General features: G+C 40.0%; 1 protein-coding gene across 3 annotated transcripts in view; it reads right to left on the minus strand.

The window, feature by feature from the left end:
• The window catches only part of SEPTIN9 (septin 9), a 363,859-nt gene that overhangs the window by 304,231 nt on the left and 37,570 nt on the right, over positions 1-22,058 (minus strand). For all 3 annotated transcript variants that reach the window (XM_069076743.1, XM_069076746.1, XM_069076747.1), the window contains exon 2: positions 8,721-8,774. In XM_069076743.1, coding sequence (XP_068932844.1) covers positions 8,721-8,774 — 54 coding nt within the window. The remainder of the gene's footprint in view (positions 1-8,720; positions 8,775-22,058) is intronic.

Genomic DNA, 22,058 nt, shown 5'->3' on the forward strand with positions numbered 1-22,058 from the left:
GAAGTTGGACAGACTTTAAGAGATAGTGGAGGACAGAAAGCCTGGTGTGCTCTGGTCCATGGGGTCACAAAGAGCTGGACATGACTGAACAAACTGAACAACAACAAAAAAGTCCAAAGACCAGATGACCTCTTTGGGCTTCCACATCATACTGCCAACTTACATTAAGCTTGTAGTCCACTTACACCCCCAGCTCTTTTTCACAAAAATGTTTTTCTCACCATTCCTACCTTCCCCTTGCCCTCCTGTATTTGTGAAGTTAATTTTTTGAAGCAGAGGGTAAGACTTCATATTTATTTATATTTTATATAATACAATAATTATATATTTACATATTATATTTTTACATTTCATCATATTAGATTTAGCCCACTGCTCTATCTAGCCTGTAAAGATCTTTTGGGATCCTATATATGTTAGCAATAGCTCCCAGCTTTGGCGTTTGCATATTTGATAAGCACATCATCTATGTGATCATCCAAATAATTGATAAAAGTGCTAACTAGCCCAGAGTCAAGTACAAATTCCTGGGGTACTTAACTGGAGACAAGTTGACATTGAGACATTAATGACTATTCTTTTGAGTTGGACCATTCAGCCAGTTCCAAAAATCTATCTAAACTGTACTATGTATCTATTACATATTTTTCTCATCTTTTCCACAAAAAAGAATAAGATATACTTGATTAAAAAACACTTGGCTTAAACCAGAATTTTCCTATTCTGTTAGTTTGGTAATCTCATCAAAAAGAAATAAAGAGAATTTGGCTTGACCTATCTTTGATGAGACCCTGCTCTCTCTTTCTCTGTAGTGACTCTTTCCTGGGATCAGGTCCCTTCTCCACCACTAATTCATCATACCACCTCAGGAAAGACACTTTTGAAATCCCAGTTTTTTCATCTGTAAAATGGGAGTTAGATCCAGATGATTTCTAAGGTCACTTCCAATAATACTTGGTAGCTTGGTAGCATTTTAAGGTTTCCAAAGCACTATAAACAAATCTCATTTGAGATTCACAACAACCTTATGAGTATTTAATAGTATTATTTTCCTCTGCCATATTATCACTATTTACCAGGACTCTCCCTCTCCCTGACATAGGGGTTAGGTTAGAGATAATTAGGTGGCAAAGTGATAGAGTACTGGTCCTTGGAGTCAAGAGAACCTGAGTTCAAATCCAGCCTCAGATACTATGTGACCCAGGACAAGTCACTTAACCTCAATTGCCTCCAAAAGCAGAGGGAGAGGGAGGGGGAGGGGGGAGAAGCATATGGGTTTATTGTCTTTGTTTTGTACTTAAAGGCAACAAAAATGTTCCTAGAATTTGATGGATCCAGTCAGCCTTGGCTCACAAGGGTTATTGTGAACCATGTCTTCTCTGACTCAAACCTCAATATACCCAGGCTTACAAATAACTTGAAAGTGGGAAAGTCAGGCAACTACCTCTCTGCTCAGGAAGCCCAAGATAAGGACTAGAGGGAAGGAGAAGCAGTACCCAAGAGATAGGTAGGATGGTAAACATGGCTGAGCAAGGAAGAAAGGATGTTGCCTTCAAAAGAATGATGATTTCCTGCTGTCTCATAGAGAAGAAACCCCTATACTCACAGACTCAGAAGAAAGAAGTCAGGGGATTTATAGAGTTTTTAAGTTTGAGAAATGTGGTTAGTTATCAAGAAAACATCACCTTTAGGGTAAAATTAAAGGCTTCTAATCTTACTAACTATAACTACATTATTCAATTCAAATCAACACCCATTCACTAAGGGGTTGCTATGTGGGAAGAATTGAGGTACTAGATGCTTGGGATAAGAAAATAAAAAAGTAGCCATTCCTGCCTTTATTCTACTGGTGAGATAAAGGCACAAGTAAGTAAATACAAAGCATATATAAAGTAATTTTTTAAAAGACATTTTTGATCTTTTTAAAAATTCACTTTCATTTCCAAATATGTTGTCCCTCAACCCCTCCCCAGAGAGACAAAGAATTTTTTAAAGGGGTTGGGGGGGAAGCAATTCAGAAAACCATCAACCAAGACAGAATATTTGCAATGTTCCACACCCACAGTCCACTGTCTCTGCAAGGAAGAGAGGGAGGTTCATTTTTTTTGCTCTTTTTTCAGGCCAAGCTTCATTCAGTTTGGGGTTTTTGTTTTGCTTTGTCTTTCTTCTTTCTATTTACATTGCCATAATCATTATATAGAATAATTTCAAAAGAAAGAGAGTGCTAATACCTTGAGGGATAAGGAAAGGCCTTGTGTAGATTATAGCTGAGCTGTGCCTTTAAGGAAAAGAGGTAAGTAAGGAGAAGGGATGATTGCCAGACCAGAGGAGCTGTCACCCATGCAAAGGGACAGAGATAGAAGCTGGAATGTCATGTACTAAATTATCATAACTCACCATGACTATTGGCTATGGATTGATTTTTAGACTTTTCAGTTCTGAAAGCCTTTAATGTATTGATCTTTGCATCATGACATTTAACAAACTGTAGCAAATCTCTAAGGAGATTTTGTAGCCCTGTTAGAGTATACAGATTCTTCTAAACTCTCATTTTCCTTATAAGAACTGCAGGAAAGGTGAGTTAGTTGTCTTCAAGATTCCTGCTAAAGTCGGCATTAGATTAATTGAGATCCTTCTTCATTGAGATTCTGTGATTTTCGGGGAAAAACTGGGAAGATTTCTCCGTCTACTGGGGTACCCAGAGAGCCCACACAAGAAACCAAAGAAGAGGATTTCATGCTGTCAGCAAGTAGTCTCCATGGTGAAACCCAGATAGCTGGGTTAGAGCTTCATACTTTGGGAAATTATGCCTTAGGCTTCCAAGACAAGCTACAGCCAGTTTGCCACAAAATGCTGACAGTGCAAAACAGGGACCATCGACAGGGCAACATCTCAGGGGGAAGCAGCCAGGACAGAACAGTACTTGTCCTTGCTTTCATTTGTAAGGCTTTCTATAGCAGTAGAGCAGCACGACACAGACTCTTCCCTCTAAGACAGAATAGACAAGCCATACCAGTCAGGAGAGGAACTGCCTGCCCTATGCTCCAGACCCTCAACCAGTCAAAGAAAGAGGGTTGAACATGAGGCCTATTATTAGTGCCTCATCTCCAACATGAAGGAGCTGTCTAGAAATACTATCTGCAGGACCAGTCCACAGAAAGAAGAACCTGCTAAACTTCTTATTCCACAAGGGTTCTTACCCCTTTTTGTGTGTATAAGGGACCCATCTGGCAGTTTGATAAAGCTTCAGAATGTTTTTTTTTAATGTATAAAATAAAATACATAGGATTTGCAAAGGAAATCAGTTATATTAAAATAAAGATATATTTTTTTCCCTTTTCAAGTTCATGGATCCCCAGAAATCTATCCATAGGGTCTGTGGGCCCCAGATTAAGAACTCCTATTGTAAGGAAATTAAAATCATCAAAAAATGGAATGATACAAAGCCCTGGAATGGGAGTCAAGGCCATAGTCCCGGTCTTGTTCCTACTCTTGATCTAGGGAACCCTGGATAAAATTAACCTTTTTATGCCTCAGTTTTGTTTTCTAGAAAATGGACATAAGACTCTCATACAAACTTCCATGTCCCTACAACTACTTGTGAATTTTAGTCAAACAATGCCAAAGGAAGCATTTGGTGCTCCCTGGATGGAGTGTACCAGAGAAGATCTACAGGAGTATTACTATGGCTTTCATAAGGTAAAGATCAGACATTCAGCCTTCTCAGGTGAATGGGAAATACATCAGATGGGACTGCAAATAAGGCACAAATTTGGTGCTCTCCTCTGAAGGCTACAGTTATTGACCAATAAAGTCCATCAGTCCTCCAGGCATCAGGGAATATACCTTATTTAATTCAAGGTGGCAATAAAACTAGTTTATGAGCAAAAGATATTAAATTGGAGCAAGTTTTAGAAATTTTATTTATCATTTAGTCAATTAGCTATGGATGTTTGGGTTTAATGAGTCAATCAGAAAGTATCTACTATGTTTCAGGTACTAAGGATATACACAGATTGAAATAATACTTGCCTTCACAGAGGTTGAATTCTATTGGGAAGACAATGTGAACTTCTATAGGTATAGATAAAATATCAATCCATATTTATTAAACACCAGTTGTGTGCTGTGCACTATGCTAGGCCCTGGAGATAGAAGTATAAAAAATGAAGCAATCCCTATTGACAAGGAACTTGCTTTCTAAAGGGAGAAACAAGTACATATATGCATATATATGTATACACACACACACACATATATATGGCAAAAATATAAAGTGAATAAATATATACAAAATATTAAAATAAAAGGGTTTTTGGAAAGGATTACCATTACCTAGGGAAATCAGGAAAGGCTTCATACAGAATACTACATTTGAGCTGTGTGGGCATTTTATTTTTGTCTTTTATTTTTTTGGAGGAGGGAAGACAAGGCAATTGGGATTAAGTGACTTGCCCAAGGTCACACAACTAGTAAGTGTTAAGTGTCTGAGGCTGGATTTGAACTCAGGTCCTCCCGACTGCAGGGCAGGTGCTCTGCTCGAATCACTGCACCACCTAGCTGCCCCTTTGAGCTGTATCTTAAAAGATGGACTCTATGAGGCAGAGGGAAGGAGATTCCAGGTATTTAAAATAACCAGTACAAAGGGATAAAAGACAAGGTGTCATGTGTGAATTAATTGAGAATTAATTTATGAAATGGGAGCAGGCATACCCAGTTCTTTGGGTACTCACCAGTTAAAACCACGATTGGCAACAGGGAAATGGAGCTGCAATTACATTTTTAATAAGGCACAGAAACAAGAAGTGAAAAGTGGAGAGATACAGAGGCAGACAGCACAGCTCAAGGGAGGGTGAGAGGCAGAGAATATCACTCACATAACCGTGGCTTAGTTGGGAGCACTAGGCAACATGGACCCAACAGAGATGGAAAAATGCTTGTGGCAGGAGTTTGAGGTCTCATTTTTATAAGGTTTGGGTGGGAAATAGACCAACTCCTATCAGTGCCACCCTGGGATTAGTTCACTAACATATCCAAATCATCTCAAAGTTATCAGTAAAACTTCAAAGTCATCATCTCAAAGTTAACAGCATTTTTTTCATGTTCTATTAGTCTGAAAGTATAGAGGTCTGGATTTTTTTCTGGCATTTAGGACCAGAATCTTGACAAGCAGTGCTTAGATAGTTTCCCCTGATTCAGCAAGATGTGAATTTTAGTTAATATATAATATAACATGTAAATTATACTCCTTTGATCTTTTGGACTTCCATGTTCCCCATCTGTAATCTTCTTTCCCACTATTACCTTTAAACTGGATACTAATAAACTTACTATACTGACTAGAAGGGGAGGAGGTGGTCAAGAGGACCAGAACAAGACAATTTTAAAACAATGAGGAACAGAGAAATGTCCAATTTTGGCTGGATCACAGAGTGTGGGAAGGGGAATCATGTACAATGAGTCGGGAAAAATAGGTTGAGGTCAAATAGAATCAGGTTTTAAGGGCTAAATAAAGGAGCTTAGATTTGTCCAATAGGAAGTCACTGGAATTGATTGGGTGTATTGTCAGATCTAAGATTAAGGAAAATTCCTTTGGCAGTATAGTTATCTCTTCCATATCATGGGGGTTAGAACTGCTGCGCCCCCACAATATGGAAAATATTCATAAAATATTGTTGTCTCTCCCTTTGTACCAGAGAAGAAGTCTGAGTTGTTATGATATTAAAAGATAATACATGTTGATATTATACAATATATTACATGCATTTCTGAGTTTCTAAACTTCTGTGTCATCTGCAAAACTCTTACTTAATTTCTTCTGCAGACCCATGATATATCAAAACCACGATGAGGAAAGTCAGGATATGGAAGGGATAACTGTAGTTTGGAGGGATGATTAAGGTCTAAACTAAGTTGGGGATTGAGAGAGCAGGTCAAATGTGAGAAATGTTGAGGTGATAGAAACTGCAAGATTTGACAAATCTTGATATAGAGTAAAAAGGAGTAAGAAACTGAGGGAAATTAACCATGGGAGATTAGAAAAATAGTGGTGCTGTCTTCAGAAATAGTGAAATTGAGGAGATAGAATGTTTTGTACGTGGTAAATCGAAAGCATCCACTAGGCAAGTAGTGACATAGGACTGAAGTTCAGGGAAATACTGGGGGTAGATAGGAGAGACAGATCAAAGATCTGCTTATTTGCTTAAAGATTAGAGTTAATCCCAGGGAAGAACAAGGGAAGGACCTGTGAAAGAACCCTGGAGAACACCAACAGTTAAGGGTATGACATGGATGATATGCCAGGAAAGGCCTGAAAAGAATGGTCAGACAGGTAGCAAGCAAACCAGGCAAGAGCAGAGAAAACCTGTAGAGAGAATTACCTTGGATGAGAGGGTGGTCCGCAGATCAAATATAGCAGAGAGGTTGAGAAAGCTGAGGACTGAGAAAAAACCATCATACATGGCAATTAAGACATCATTAGCAACTTTGGAAAGAACATTTTAAGTTGATTAGGTCAGAAGCAAGATTGCAAAGGGTCTAGGAATGAATAAGGGGAGAGTATAGACAGTTTTTTTTTCAAAGAGTTTGGCTGAAAAAGGGAGGAGGTATAGGTTTGAAAGCTTATAAGGGAGGGTCTATTGAAAGTTTGTGTTTTTGTTTTATTTTGTTTTTAAGGATGGGAGAGAGTCAGCTTATGGAAAAAAAAGAAGTAGGAAAGGAACAAGTTGATAGGAAGAGGCTGAAGACACAAGCTAGAGGGGAGGAATAATTAAGGATGCAGTCTGGTCAAAAAAGATGGAAGAGATGGTATCTAGACAGCCAACAAGATAATATGTAGAAAAAAGGAATAAACAGCTAAGAGGGTTAGTCTTGAAGGAAAAGGGGGATTCTAAGAGTCCTCTGCATTCTAGGCATGAGGGACACCTTGAAGTGTCCTGTTTGCAGAATGACAAATAGGTTCATATGGCTAGAATATAAATTACACTGAAGTGAAAAATGTGTAAGAAGACTGTATAGGTAGGAAAAGCTTATAAAGAGCTAATGATAACAAACATAGGAGCTTACTTATTTTATCCTAGAGATAATAGGGGCCATTAAAGTTTATTAGAGTAGAGAAATTATATGATCAGATCTGTGCTTTAGGAAAATCATTTGGCAGCTGTGTGGAAGATGGATTGAAGTGGTGAGATTTGAGGCAGGGAAACCAGGTAGGAGGCTGTGGAAATGCTTTCAATGAGAAGTGATAAGATCATGAAGTGGTAGCTGTGTGAGCAGACACAAGGGGTTGGTTTCAGAAGTGTTCTAATGGTAAAAAGGGTGACATTTGGCAACCAACTGGGTATTTGTGGTGAGGAAGAATGAAATTTCAGGTATATCAAGGTTATGAACCTAGGTGATTGGAAGCATGGTAGCACCCCTGACAGTAATAGGCAAGTTCCAAAGAAGAATAGATTTCAAGGAAAAGCAAATAAATTCTATTTTGGGCATGGTGACTTTCAGGTTTCTACAGGACAGACATCTAGTTCAAAATATCCAAAAAGCAACTGATGTGGCAATAGAGACTGAGGCTACATATATAGAGATGTGTGAAATATCTTCATAGAGATGATACCGTGTTTCCCCGATAATAAGACCTATCCCAAAAATAAGCCCTCCCCTTACTGTGTAAGATTCCTCTAAAATAAGCCCTCCCCCGAAAATAAGCCCTATTGAGATTGCTACTGTAGCAAAGGTGATCCCCTGTGCTACACGCTACATTACGGTACCCTCTGTATGCACCGTCCCCCCGCCCCGGTGAAACACACGCCGCGCTCCGAGCTGCATCCAATCAGAGCTGCAGCAGTGAGCGCGTCATCCTGTTCTTCCCCAGTGATTTGCTTGCTGGCGCCATTGAGAGCAGTGCCGCGGAGGAGAGCTGAGGCAGGACAACATAAGCCCTCCCCTGAAAATAAGCCCTCTGGTGTTTTTCTTTCCAAGAAAAATAATAAGACAGTGTCTTCTTATCGGGGAAACACGGGTAAGTAAAGGAGTTGAGGTGGTCAGTGATACAGATGATCAGTAAAGGACATTGAGAGGCAGATATCAGAAAAGTAGGAAGAAAACCAAAAATAACCAGTGTCACCAAATTCCAGAATCCCAGGGTAGAGGGAAGTCAACAGTATCAGATCCTGCAAAGGTCAAAGAAGGAAGAGAATTAAGAAAAGTCTATCAGATTTGGCAAATAGATCATTTATAACTTTGGAAAGAATGAATTCAGTTGGAAGTTTCTGAAAATTGTTGAGAAGTGAAAATGGAGGCAAGAAGTACATAAATACTCCTTTCTATGTGTTTGGCTGAGGAAATGATGCCAGTTTCTAGTAAAGGTTTTTTATACATATGGAAGACTTTGACTTATTTGTAGGCAACAAGGAAGAAACCAGTAAATAGGAATAGAGTGAAGATTAGAGAAAAAATGGGAAGGAATGGGCACATATAGAGGGGTTGGCTTTGATAAGAAAGGATTAAAAAAAATGGATGATATATCTTGAACTGGGAGAAATGTAGCAGAACAGGTAGATCATGGTGAAGGGACTAAATTTATTTTTAGCAACAATAAGAAGGTAGAGAAGAGAACAGGTGCTATAGAGAACGGAATACTAAATAAAGAAAAATAAAATTGAGATTAGATAACATTAATTTGTAAATTAATTGTGACTGAAAATATTGCAAAGACATCTTACCTGGGCCAGATGTGTCACCAAGCCTTCTACGACTAGTGGAGGTCCTCATGACCCCTAGAGGAAATAAAAGGAAATGTCAAAGGTTAAGCTACACATTCCTTCCTGTAGACAATGAGTATGCCCTTGCGCTAGCAATGGCCATAAATTCAGACCACGGTAACCCAAAGGATGTCCACTGAGCATCAAGAGACCAGGTCAAGTCCAGTAACCTCAGGGATTTGACTCTAATCAAGTGTGGAATCAGAACTCTAGGATCTATTGAGCCTGTGATTGAAAGAAAGAAATGAATGAAAGATGAATTAATGAAAAAGCATTTAAGTTCTTACTATATGTCAAGCACTGTACTAAGCTCTAGGGACGTAAACAATAAAAAGCAACACAGTTCTTGCTCTCACAGAGTTCACACTCAAGGTGACAACTGAGCTCAGCCAGAAAGTCTAAGGACAGACTGGTGGGAGAAATGGCAAGGCCCAGGATTCCTTAAGGTGCATCATTAGGTCAGATAGCAGTGTCTGGTGGACTGGAAGACATAAAGAATCTTCTTTACCTAATACAGGTAAGACATGGAGTAACTTGAGAAACAGTGGCAAGGCAGATGGTAAGGGCTGATAATTTTCCATTTCTTCAGAAGGACTGTAGTTAATGATTCCCATGGGTCCTGAGTGGCAGAGCTCAGGGAAGGGCCAAAGGGAAACCAAGGAGAGAAACATGCCTCTGTGGAAGGAGCTTCCAGCTGCCTGGATGTCCTGATAGGGGTCTAGGTGCTTTGAGGTTTGGGGAAGTGGCAAAGAGAAGCCAAGGGCATCTAAGAAGTCTCCAGACCAGGAAGGCCACAGATGTCTGAATACACATATATTTCTGAAAAGGCTGGACACAAATCAAATTTTTGGAAAAATGTATTTTTTTTTCTACTTAAATTTGTCTCTGAGGTCTCCTAACGATGTGGAGGTGGCCCTGGTCTCAGAGGCTTTACCAGTAAAGTACAAACTCTGCTAGGTTCTATTAAACTGAAAAGGATTAAAATCCCATCACCACGCCTGGTGATGTTCTATGTCACATAGTAATATCATTTTGGGTCACAACAATTCAAGAAGACTATTTACTAAGGAGATGAAGTAAGGGGAGGGGGTTTGCAAAGTGTCATCAGAAGAAATACCCACATAGGGGCTGCTAGGTGGCGCAGTGAGTAAAGCACCAGTCCCGGCCTCAGACACTTAACACCCACACAAAAAAACTAGCCGTGTAACCTTGGGCAAGTTACTTAACCCCGATTGCCCTTCAAAAGGCAAAAAAATTTAGAAAAATACCCACATCCCCAAAATAATTAATAATAATAATTTGTATTAGTTTTGTCAACATTGTCTCATTAGTCGCACTAAAAAATCATGCAAGGAAAATACAGGCTCAGAGTGTTCATTGACTTGCCCACAGTTACAGAGCTAGTAAATTAAGTGTATGGGTGATGGGGTGCTATGTCTGTAATATCAGTTTGTCACATCAGTTTGCAAAATCAATTTGTAAAACCAGTCTGTAAAATCACATTCCTCCCTACCCCCACCCCAGCCTCAGAGCATTAACTCTGCCCCTTCCTCCTGCCAGCACTCTGCCCAGCAACAATTCATGAACTGTTTATTTCTGCTTGGAACAATAACAAGCTACACCTATGAATCCTTCACTAAACCATCTATAAACATTTTAGCTTAGGCAAATGTTATCTCTTTGGTATAATGGCCAGCTGCACCTATGAATCCTTCAATACACTGTCTGTAGGTTAACTCCTTAGCCAATTATACACATACTGAGTCTCCATTAGCCTTGATTCCCAACATCCATCTTGCCAAACATGACACTAATGGGTGGCAGACTAGGCACTTCTCAGTCAGCCCTGACCGCTAGCTGACTTAGTGACATTTCAAGCCTAAAACCACACCTCCAGGTAGCCCCCTGTTGGGCTATTTCCCAGAGAACTATGGGCAATACCCTTGAGCAGGTGATATTTAGAGTGCATGTTCCTTTAAGCACTGACCACTCCTTAACTCCTCCCTAATCCCACCCTTACTCACCTAGTTAGCATAACTGACATCTGATTTACTGTTATGACTCCTTAAAAACTATACCTGTGACTTCTTTAAGTTTTCAGGCTCCCTAAGAACCCCTGCCCCCTGTAAATTGTGACAATAAACTTTTATAATCCTGACTTCAAAGTTTGCTTGGGCCTAATGTATTCCTTCCAGACTGACCACTCAGGGACTCTGGTCATTAATTGGAGTCCCTATATAACCTATTGCCCACCTCATTATGGGGAAAGATTCAAACACAGGTCTTCCTGATTCCAAGTCCAAAACTATCTACTATGCCATATTGCCTGTCCCATTTGAGTAATGAGTATATAAGATTTTAAGTGCTTTAGGGGGAATGATTGTTGTAACAAAACCTAGAGCAATTTATTTTGGTTTTTAAAATACTTTTTGCTACTTCATTCCCTTTGTTTTTATGTAACAGTCATTTCCCATTTCATTCTAGCTTGAATACTGCCAGTTCTCACTTTATATAAGTGGATGGTTGAGCATTTTGTCTGCTGCCCAGGAAAGGAGAGTAAAGAGGGGAGGGAGACGGGAAAGGGGCTGCTCAGTGGAGGGAAGGGGCTGGCATGTGGTCCAAGGACATGTGGGGGCTGAGGAAAGAAAAGAGAGAAGGAAGAGGAACACTTCTTCAGGGAGCATGGTACCAGGGTAATAGACAGAAGACAGATTGGCCAGACAAGGGCAGGTGGGTAGAGTGGGAAAAGGGGCAAAAGTCTCCTCTGGGAGGGGCCAGAGTTTCAGTGGTTTCCATCTGTTCTTCTGCTCTCCCTTGAAGGGTTGGGTTTTTTGGTTTTATTTTTGGTGGGGGTAGGGTGGGTTGGTGAAAGGATAGCATTGGGCATTGCCTCAGTCAAACTGAGACGTGTTAAAGACTCTAGCTTAAAAGAGACAATCTCTATCTTGCCATTGGACCCAGATTGCTCTGGAGGAGAAAGTGAGGCTGGTGACTTTGCAGCCCTCCCTCACTTAAGCCCAATTCACTTGCTTGTCATGGCATCACCTCCCAGAGGTCTAGGTCCTCTTCAAGAAGGGAGGACAAACAATAATAACAATAAGGAAGCCAAGTGCTAAGCTCCAGGGCAAGAACCGAGAGAAAGAGAGCAGGATATGGGGCAGTAAAGATAACAAAGGTGGTGTGGTTTTGTTTTGTTTTTGGTATTTGATTTCTTCCGGAATTCTTTACATATGCAAATATGCATAATGCAAATTTCCTTAAAGCAAGAACTGCCAGTACTCTTTGTGACCCCCAAAAAAACCCAAAACAAAACAAAAAACTTTTAAGCAAAAACATCCCAAGCAGAAACCTTATCAGACCATGCATACAATATCTTATGTCCAATAGTTCCTCATCTCTTGGCCATGAGAGAGGAGTGATGTATCATTATCTTTTCTCCTGGATCTTTACTGCTTTTTCTGCTATTCAGAATTCCACTGCCTTTGAATGATCTCTTTATTTACATTATTGTAGTAAATTGCACAAATTGAGTAGCTGGCTCATTTCATGAGAAAAAGTTTCCTTCTAGAACTTGGAAAATTCATAACTCAGGGGTAGCTAGGTGGCCCAGTGAATAGAGCACCAGACCTGGAGTCAGGAGGACCTGAGTTCAAATCCGACCTCAGACACTTGACACACACTGGCTGTGTGACCTTGGGCAAGTCACTTAACCCCAATTGCCTAGCCTCCCCCCCTCTAAAAAAAATTCATAACTCAGTCATTGTACAAATAATAGACTTTGTATCTTGGTCCTCTACTGGACCTTTAACTTAACTATCCTAATCCTGACCCTGAATGGAATGAATAAATGAAATAGCATTTAATAAACATATACAGTGTGGCAAAACACTGGGCTGAGCATTAGCAATACAATTAGAAAAGCAAGATAATCCCTCCACTGAAGCAACACATAGTACATTAGGGAGGAATAATCAACCCACCTAGATTTCACTTGCAAGAATGAATAAATCAAAGACATTTTCTTAAGTGCTTACTATATACAAATACAAAAGGAGAGACAACCCCAGTCTTCAAAGAGCCTCCAGTTTAACAGAGGAAGACAACAGTTAAAACTGCCTTAAGACTTTTGGGACAATGTGTATATGGGGGTAGTGACCAGGGAAGGAAGTTTTGCTCTGAGGAGTCACAGGATACTGATGCATAAAGCAAACAACTGAAATATTCTTATTTTTTTCTTTTTTGGAGGGGAGAAGGCAGGGCAATTGGGGTTAAGTGACTTGCCCAACTTCATGTCACACCAAGGTCACAGGCTAATAAGTGTTAAGTGTCTGAGGCTGGGTTTGAACTCAGGTCCTCCTGACTACAGGGCTAGTGCTCTATTCATTGTGCCACCCTAGCCACTCTGACACATTCTTTCCACAAGCACTAGCATGGTAGATTTGGTGGCTGTGCCCAGAAGAAAAAGAGAAGCAAAAGGAAAGGAAAGGGATTTGTGTGAAGCAGCAGGCAGATGGTAAGATAGTCTAAATATATACCTTGATGGAATGTTATAGAGTTATCTGTAGATATGGTGAGCTAAAGTAGCTAGTCTGCAATTAGTAGGTGCAAAGTATCCAGTCCAAGAGGGCTGCCTAGGATAGGGGCTTCAAAGATGAAGGGATTAACTTCTCAGTGATTGGCTACTGGAAGTCTAGATCATGTGATGAGGTACTTGCTGACCAATTATAGGAGCAATATTCTAAGCCCCTCCCCCAGGCAAATTAAGCTAGTTTTTCCTTAAAAGGCATTGAAACTATCCTCAAGATTTTACTGGGGGAGTCAAGGGAATGAAGGCTCAGGCAGCAAGACATGAAGAACATAGACCCCTGACCTATAGCTTGTGACAAGAGAACAGGAGCAAGAATGACATAGGACAGCTATATTCAACTGAATCAAGGCTTTAATCTGGATTTACATCCTTTCCTTCCTCTGAAGGTCTCTCTTGCTATGACTAAGTAAACGTTTTTCTGTTCAGTGTTAGATGAATTTCAAGTATCTCATTTCATTCCACTTCCAAACTTAAACTATCAAGGGACCTGCTGAAGTCAAACTCAGTCCATTCACCAATCCATTCCTATGGGGAATTGACTAAAAATAACAACAGTTGGCATTTACATAGCATTTAAGGTTTGCAAAGCATTTTACATGTATTATCCTGTTTAGCAGTTAACCAGTCAGTTAACAAACATTTATTCAGAGCCAACTAATGTGCCAGACACTGTGTGCTACGTATGTGCTCTGCATCCCTGAGGAATACAAAGAAAGGAAAAAACAAACAAAGCAAAAAAACCCTGTCATTAAGGAGCTCACAATCTAATGGGAGATAACATACAAACAACTACTTATAAAAAAGACACATACAAGGTAAACTGAAGATAATCAAAAGAGGGAAAGCACTAGCATTAAGGGGAATCCTTCTTATAAAAGGTGAGACTTGAGGCATCTAGGGTGATGCAGTGAATAGAGCACCAACCCTGGAGTTAGGGCTACCTGAGTTCAAATCCGGCCTCAGACATTTGACACGCTTACTAACTGTGTGGCCTTGGACAAGTTACATAGGCTAATTGCCTTGCCTTCCCCCTCAAAAAAAAAAAAAGAAAAAAAAAGATGAGACTTAAACTGGAACTTGAAGGACAACCCCAACCCTCTACAAATTTAAATACCAGAAAGGGAAGAAATTTGAGATGAGAATGAAGAGAATTCTAGGAACTGAGGACAGCCAGGGAAAATGCTCAGATTCAGAAGAAGTGCCTTTCTGTAAGGAAGAGAAAGAAGATAGCATCACTGGATGGCAGAGTATGTCGGGGCCGGAGAGGTGGGAAGAGGTCAGATTATGAAGGGCTTTGATGATCAAACAGAGCCTTTTATATTTATTCCTGGAAGCAATACACTGGAGTTGATTTGAAAGCAGTGTGTGTGACATTACCAGACTCTCAACTTTAGAAGATGAATTTAGTAGAGGATGGAGGTTAGACTAGAGGCAGGGTAGGCTATTGCAGTAGTATAGATGTGAGGTGATGAGGGCCTAAAGCAGGCACCAACGTGGTAGTTGTATCAAGAGAGAAGGATTATTGGAGAGCTGTTCAGAAGGTAGAAATGAAAATCCTGACAGCAGACTGGAATCAGAGTAAGAGAATGAGAAGGATGACACCTAGGCTGACTGGAATGATGGAGGTACCATCAAGAGTAATATGAAAAATAAGAAGAAGGGAGGGCTTAGGGGGAAAGATAAGAGATTCAGTTACTCTGGGTCTGAGAGAGGTTAAGTAACTTACCTAGGGTCACATAGTTAATAAGTGTCCAAGGCATGATTTGAACTGAGGTCTTACTGACTCCAGGTCCCATGCTCTATCCACTATTATCAAGGTGGTACAGTGCCAAACTTGGCTTTGAGGATAGAGAATAAGTTGTTCTTTCCCTGCTCTTAGAACAGGAAAGAGAAACTGAGCAGGAAAGATTAAGATCATATACACATGGCACCATGAACACTCGTGCACTTGGGCATACACGTACACATGCAGCCTTTGACTGGGACTTTTGGTTGGCTTATGGCAGGCAAGTCTAAACATGAGGAATGAAAGATTTCCTACAGTGCTAAGCCCAACAAGAACGGGCTAATTCTGCCTGCCTAAAATAAGTACAAGTTTGGGAGAGGCTATATCAATGTAATGCCAAGACATCTGCAGCTAGGTCATTTGACTCTGGGTCACAAACTGGAAGTTTCCTTACCTATGGGACACGTTATCCATCCAGTCTACACAGAGAGCAAGAAACACAAAGAACAAAACAGAGCCCAACCCAGCTGGGTCCTGAGCATAGTGCCAAAGGAGCAAAGTGCCAACTGAAGGAATGGAGTTAGAAAGAAAGAATAATATTGTATAAAAAGCACTGGATATGGCATCATGGAACCTGAGCTGAAGGTATAGCCATGTCCTCTTTATGTTTGAGTTTGGACAAGTCCCCTCACCCCTCTGAGCCTCAGTCTTTTCATCTGTACAATGAAGAGTTTGGAATAGATGTTCTTCTCTAAGGTCCCTTTCTTCTCTGTGGGTAAAATATTCCCACTAGCCATCACTTATCATACTAACACGTGATACTGAACAAGGCAGTAAAGACTCAAATTTTGGGGAAATCTATCACAGAAAGGCGGTCCCCTGTCTGTCTGGAATGGGCAAAGTACTGGTGGCAAATACCAAACAATGGAAGTGGGAACCATGATAGCCTAGTTTGGTACAACCAGAGCTGTGTCTATATATTAGTGAACTCAAGGCAAGTCTAACTTTCTCACTCATTTCTTCTCATAACTAATCTTTGTTTTAGACTACTTCAGTCAGTAACAGTTCCTACCCTCTATAAGTCACCTATAGAAAAAAGGGAATAGGTTGCCAACAGTAAACCATTGGCTCATTCAACCAGAACATAGTGAATTCTCTACTATTGAATATATATCTAACCCAGTCTAGTCCAAATACTTATTTATTAAAATCCTACTACAACAGGCAAAGCATTAACTTCTTCTGGAGTTTACATTACACATAAATAGGTAAATTTACAGAGATGTGATAATTTGAGGTAGAATTGAGTACTAATACCTATAAGGTAAGGAAAGGCTTCCCAAAAGGGTATGACATGACCTAAACCTTGAAAGAAGCCAGTAGTCCTGGGTGGCAGGTAATGTAGGACTGCTACTTCCGGAACTAATCCCACTCCTATTATTATTATTACTATGATCACATTCCAGTATTGAGAGTAGCCTGTGCAAAAGCATAGGTAAGGGAATTGTTCAGTTGCATCTGACTCTCAAACCTATTTGGGGGTTTCTTAGCAAAGATACTGGAGTAGTTTTGCCATTTTCTCCTCCAGCTCATTTCACAGAGGTAAACAGAGTTAAATGACTTGCTCAGTATACACACTAGTAAGTGTCTTTGGTCAGATTTAAACTCAGGAAGAGTTTTCCTGATTCCAAGCCCAGGGCTCTATGCACTGCACCACCTCACTGCAGGGAGATGCCAAATTCAACTGAGTAGATGACAACAAAAGAGCAAATAAATAGTAATATATTCAGTGCTAGAGAAGAGGAAGAGAAAACTACAATGATATAAAATAGATTTCCTAACTTCAGAGGATTTACAGTCTAGGTGGACAGACAAAACTAAGGCACCTAAAAAGTTAGACATCAGATATAGATAGATAGATAGATGATAGATGATAGATAGATAGATAGATAGATAGATAGATAGATAGATAGATAGATAGATAGATAGATTTTCATCCATTAAGAGCCCTCCACAATGTAGTGTATATCAGCATCTGAAGTTGCTTCCCATTTCCACTAGCTGACCTCAAAGCCAGGAATATGTGACCATATTCTTCAGTTACAAGCCTAATTCCTTTGGTGTTCTTTGTACCAGAAGACTTTTTTAGAGGGACTTATTCCTTAACTGAAGTCATCACAACAAGAGCTGCTATTATTCCAAACCACCCCCAACATGAGAGAGAAACTAGACTATGGAATTCAGACAGCAGTACCTACCCCATCTTATGGGTTTTAGGGATAAAGGTCTCATATTCAGCCTAATTGTAGGATGGTTACCTTCCTCTAACTACTACTGACTCATTTTCTTATTAATTGTAAACCTTCATGTTAAGGCAATGAAAGGGTATGCTCTGGTATTTCCTCATAAAATGACAGAAATGTACAATTTCTCTAGTTAATTAATCAATAATCCCTTCATCCCAGGTTATAAATAAGGCAAAGAAATCTTTCATGAGCATTTGCTCATCTCTCAATGTGAAATCTCAGTCTGTTTATCACTGTTACTGATTCTACAATATATTAACAGCAAAACAAACAATACAAAGACACATTTCTGTATTTGAACAATCTTTGAGAAAGTTCACAGCCAGTCATCTCTAGTCATCAACTTTAACTTCAGCCTCCTCAATAGCGAGTAACAGTAGCAAAGCAAAGTTTCTCAGGATTTCTCTTCACCATATCTTCTCCCCAGGACAAATGTTATGCCTACTTCTCTCAAAATTATCTCTTCAGTCTTTCTCAAAGATGGCAGCTAACTCATTCAGTCTCTCAGGAAAGTCCTTTTAGTCTGTAATCTGTGTGCCTCACAAAGTCTCTCTATGAAAGTTAACTATCCAGGTGACACTTACATTGTCCCTCCGCAAGATTCTATTGCTTCTTAAAGCCAGGAAAAACAGTAAATTTGGTATGACTTGTAGTCAGAAGAAGCTCTATCCCTTGAGGCTAGCTCTCAGCAGCAAGGAGGGGCAGGGTAGGTTATGTGCATAACCTCCAAGACTATTCTCACAGCAGCTGCTGGTTGCTTTTGAGTGCATTGAAACACAAGATTTTGGCTCTGATTTGTACATCTGCAGGTCCTCATCTGGCCCCTCCTAATCAAGAAGAAAACAACATAAATGGGAAACAAAGACCTCCCACTTACAGTCTCTTTTCTCCTTTCAGCTACCCAGAGAGGAGTGGCCCTTGTTATTCAGTCTCTTCTGAAGTGATGAGATGGATCTTTGCCCTATAGAGTCTACTTCCCTCTTATACCTCGACTGTAGCCCTAGGGATCAGGGGTAGGAATGGGAGGTGGAGCATATATTCCCTACAATCTAGGGAGTCCTCAAATGTGTGGACCAGACTTGGTGAAGTGGCGACAAGAAAAGAGTTTTATTTGCTAGCAACAGAGAGTTTAAAATGGATATTTTGCTGTCATTGTTTCCCTAGTAATACCAAGGCCCACGGTTATTTTTGTATTCCTCCAGCACTTTTCTTTTCAGTAGATACAAAGGGTGACCAATTTCATTCCTCTTCATCTCTAGCTTGAACCCATTTTGTAGATGGTGAAACTGAAATGTAGAAAAACTAGCATAGGTGGCGCAGTGAACAGAGCACCTGCCCTGAAGTCAGGAGGACCTGAGTTCAAATTCAGCCTCAGACACTTAACACTTACTAGCCGTGTGACCTTGGACAAGTCACTTAACCACAACTGCCCTCCAAAAAGCGGAAAAACTAGCATTTCCATGAGGAAAGAAGCAATAGACCCAAATGCTGCAGGCTACGTCTCATTCCACACACCCTCACTTCCGACAGGGCTCCTCAACTCTTCACATTGAAGTTTTTCATCTGAAACAAATCACTTCTAAAAAAACAACAACAATAACAACAACCAAAAATCATCCAGAGGGTCTCAAGGGAAAATTTAAAGGAAAAAAAATTTTTTTTAATTAAAAAAAAAAAAGGAGAAATGAACAGTGCTTAGCTAGCAGTACCAAAGCAGTAATATCAAAACTCTTTGGTACTGGTTGAAGAAGAGAAAATAAGCTCAATAGCACATATTAGGTACATAACATCCATAAGCAAATGAACATAATAACAGAATTTGATCAACTCCAAGAATCTAAGTACTTGGCAAAATGGAAAACAGGTTGAAAGAAATTAATTTTAAACTATCACCTCACACCACCAACCACAACAAACTCCAAATGGTTACAGGACCTAAATAAAAGAGGTTATAATTAGACAAACTTGAGGCAAGGATGGTAGCTTAAACACAGGCAGAACACCTGGTTCCCAAAGGAAAAACCTAAAACTTTGCACTAGATGCTGTAGTTTTGTTCATCCTTCATCTTTTTTTTTTTTTTGGAGGGCAATTGGGGTTAAGTAACTTGCCCAAGGTTACATGGCTAGTTTTTTTGTGTGGATGTTAAGTGTCTGAGGCCAGAACCGAACTCAGGTCCTCCTGACTCCAGGGCCTGCACTTTACTCACTGCGCCACCTAGCCACCCCTCATCCTTCATCTTTGCAAAGAGGACCAATGACATCATGGGTCATGTCTTGACTTGCATGTGAATTGGATGTAAATGACAAAGAGTTGCACAAAGTCATCAGCTTCATTCTCTGTTCCTGAATCATCAAAGTACAGTGGCAGGACAAAAATCAAAATAATTGGTCCAGGATGTAGTGGATGACCTTGGCAACTTTAATGTCTGACCAAGCTTTAAGCACTCCATAGCACCTGCTTCAGCTGTCTTCATGGCCATTGGTTCAAATTGTTCTCATCAATCCATTCCACTGGAGGAGGTCTTCACATGCTTGGTATAAATATCCCTCTAACTCAGCAACAGGTTTAAGGACTGTCAGGTACCCCTAACCTGGCTTAGCCCATCTGGTAAGACAGTTTTCTCCTGTGTGTCCACTAAGCATGCTATGACTTCTTGGAGCCACAGGTAAGAGTTGGGTAAAGATGGATGAGCAGCTTTGAAAAGGTCTTGGCAAGCCCTCTCACCAGAGATGCCAGTCTTCCCCAAACACCCTCTTCGCTCTAGATAAAATAATGATCAACAACAAACTATAGTAAGTGATGTCTTCTACTCCTGAATTGTACAAAAAGTCATTCAGAAGTCCACAGACAATAGGAAAAGGGGCTTCCAACAAAGCCAGTACCTATGTGGGCATACCTGGGAACTTCCCAACATCACTGGAAAGAGCAAAGGAAGAGGGCTCTTCTGAGAATGCCTCAGGACAAACAGAAAGCCCCAGATAGTCAAAAGTCCCAAGATATTAATAAACCTAAAGTGTGGATCTTAGGAGCCCTGGGAAATGGCCTAAAATCCCATAGAGGGTCCTAACAATCCAGCACTCAGAACCTCAAAGGTCCCGAGAAACCTAACACTAAGAGGTGGAAGTCAAAAAGGAAGTCAGAAAGAAAGGCAAAACTCCAGGAGACCCTGGACAAGACTAAATAGGGAATGACCATCCTAGAAAAAAATGCAGCAAGGTGGTGGGCTTAGCCCTGGCACAAAGAGTAAATTCAAAATAAAAGCTGGAGAGATGAGTAAAAAGTAAAGGATACCTCTTTGTAATAAAAAAAAAATTATAGATCTGGAGAATTCCCAAAAGGAGGAGTAACTTTAAAAATCATGAATAGAGATTCAAAGGGAATAAAATGGATTTTCCTTGGAACTGGTGAATATCAAGAAGAGATACAAAAATGTCCTTCAGGAAAAAATCAGAAAGAGAGTAAGTAGCTTAGAAGAAAAAAAATAACGAATCTTACTCAAGAAATGGACTTCCAGAAAATTAGGATAGAACAAACAGAAAGTTATGAGACTGCAAGAAAAACCAGAAGGAAAGTGTAGAAGCTGGGAAGAAAGGGTGGGGGAAACAAGTATCAGATAAATTTCGATTTTATCTGAAAGGGATAAATAGGGTTGGGCACACACAAAAGCAGTATGGTATAAAAAGACATCAAAGTTATTTGTTTGTTTGTTTTTTAAGACATTAAAGTCAATAAGGAAACAAGTGTATTTGGGGGTGGGGTGGGAGAGGGAATAATACAGAGGGAATAGTCATAAATTTTCTGACGATGAAGGTAGGATCAAAAAGGGGAAGAGGGAGAAAAAAATGCAAAAAGCTGGATTCTAATTAGTTAGAGAGTGCCTGAACACATTGGCATATGAATGTGTAATGGAATATTATTGTGCTGTAAGAAACAATGAAAGAGATTATTTCAGAGAATCCTAGGCAGTATGGATTGACACAGAGAGAAGTAAGTGTGCAGAACCAGGAGAACAATTTATATGACGGCAACATTTTAAAGAAAAACAACTCTCAATGACTTCAAGACCTCTGATCAAAGGTCTCCAAAGGAGACCAAAGGTTCCCCAAAGGACCTAATGATGGGGTGCTTGTGCTTGGACCCCAGTTTTTTAAAAAAATCACATTTTTCCCTAGCTTCAAAACACTATCCTTAACAATTTTTCTCCCTGTCCAAAGGACACTATGCCTAGCAATAACTCATGAGCAGGCCCCCAGTAAAACAAACTATCTTTCCCCATCACAAGAATGAGCTGACCTGAAGAAATTCTCTTGTAAAAACAGGACTGTCTTGTAACCACAGAATTATCATGTATTGATTCACAAAGTTATTATATTCAATCCAGAGTTCAAGTTATAGTCATCAACTCTCAAAGCTATCTTGCTTGACATAACAAACCAAAAATACAGCCCTGAGAAACCCCTTCCCCAGGTTCTCACTAGTGAATGATGCCCCTGACCAAAGCTGTAAGTTATCACCTAATTTGCATATCAATCAGACAATCTACCACTTTTCCTACATAAGCTTTAGCACCACTCCTGTTAAGTTGAAAGTTCCTTAAGGAGCTCTGACCACCATATTGAACTTATACCATATTGGCCACCTTGACTTGAAGAATGCTGGAGTCTGTGAATTCATTTCA

Source organism: Petaurus breviceps, unplaced genomic scaffold (genome assembly GCF_028583685.1).
Source record: "Petaurus breviceps papuanus isolate PSGF00001 unplaced genomic scaffold, PetGlider_PUasm1.0 90925, whole genome shotgun sequence".
NCBI lineage: Eukaryota > Metazoa > Chordata > Mammalia > Diprotodontia > Petauridae > Petaurus > Petaurus breviceps.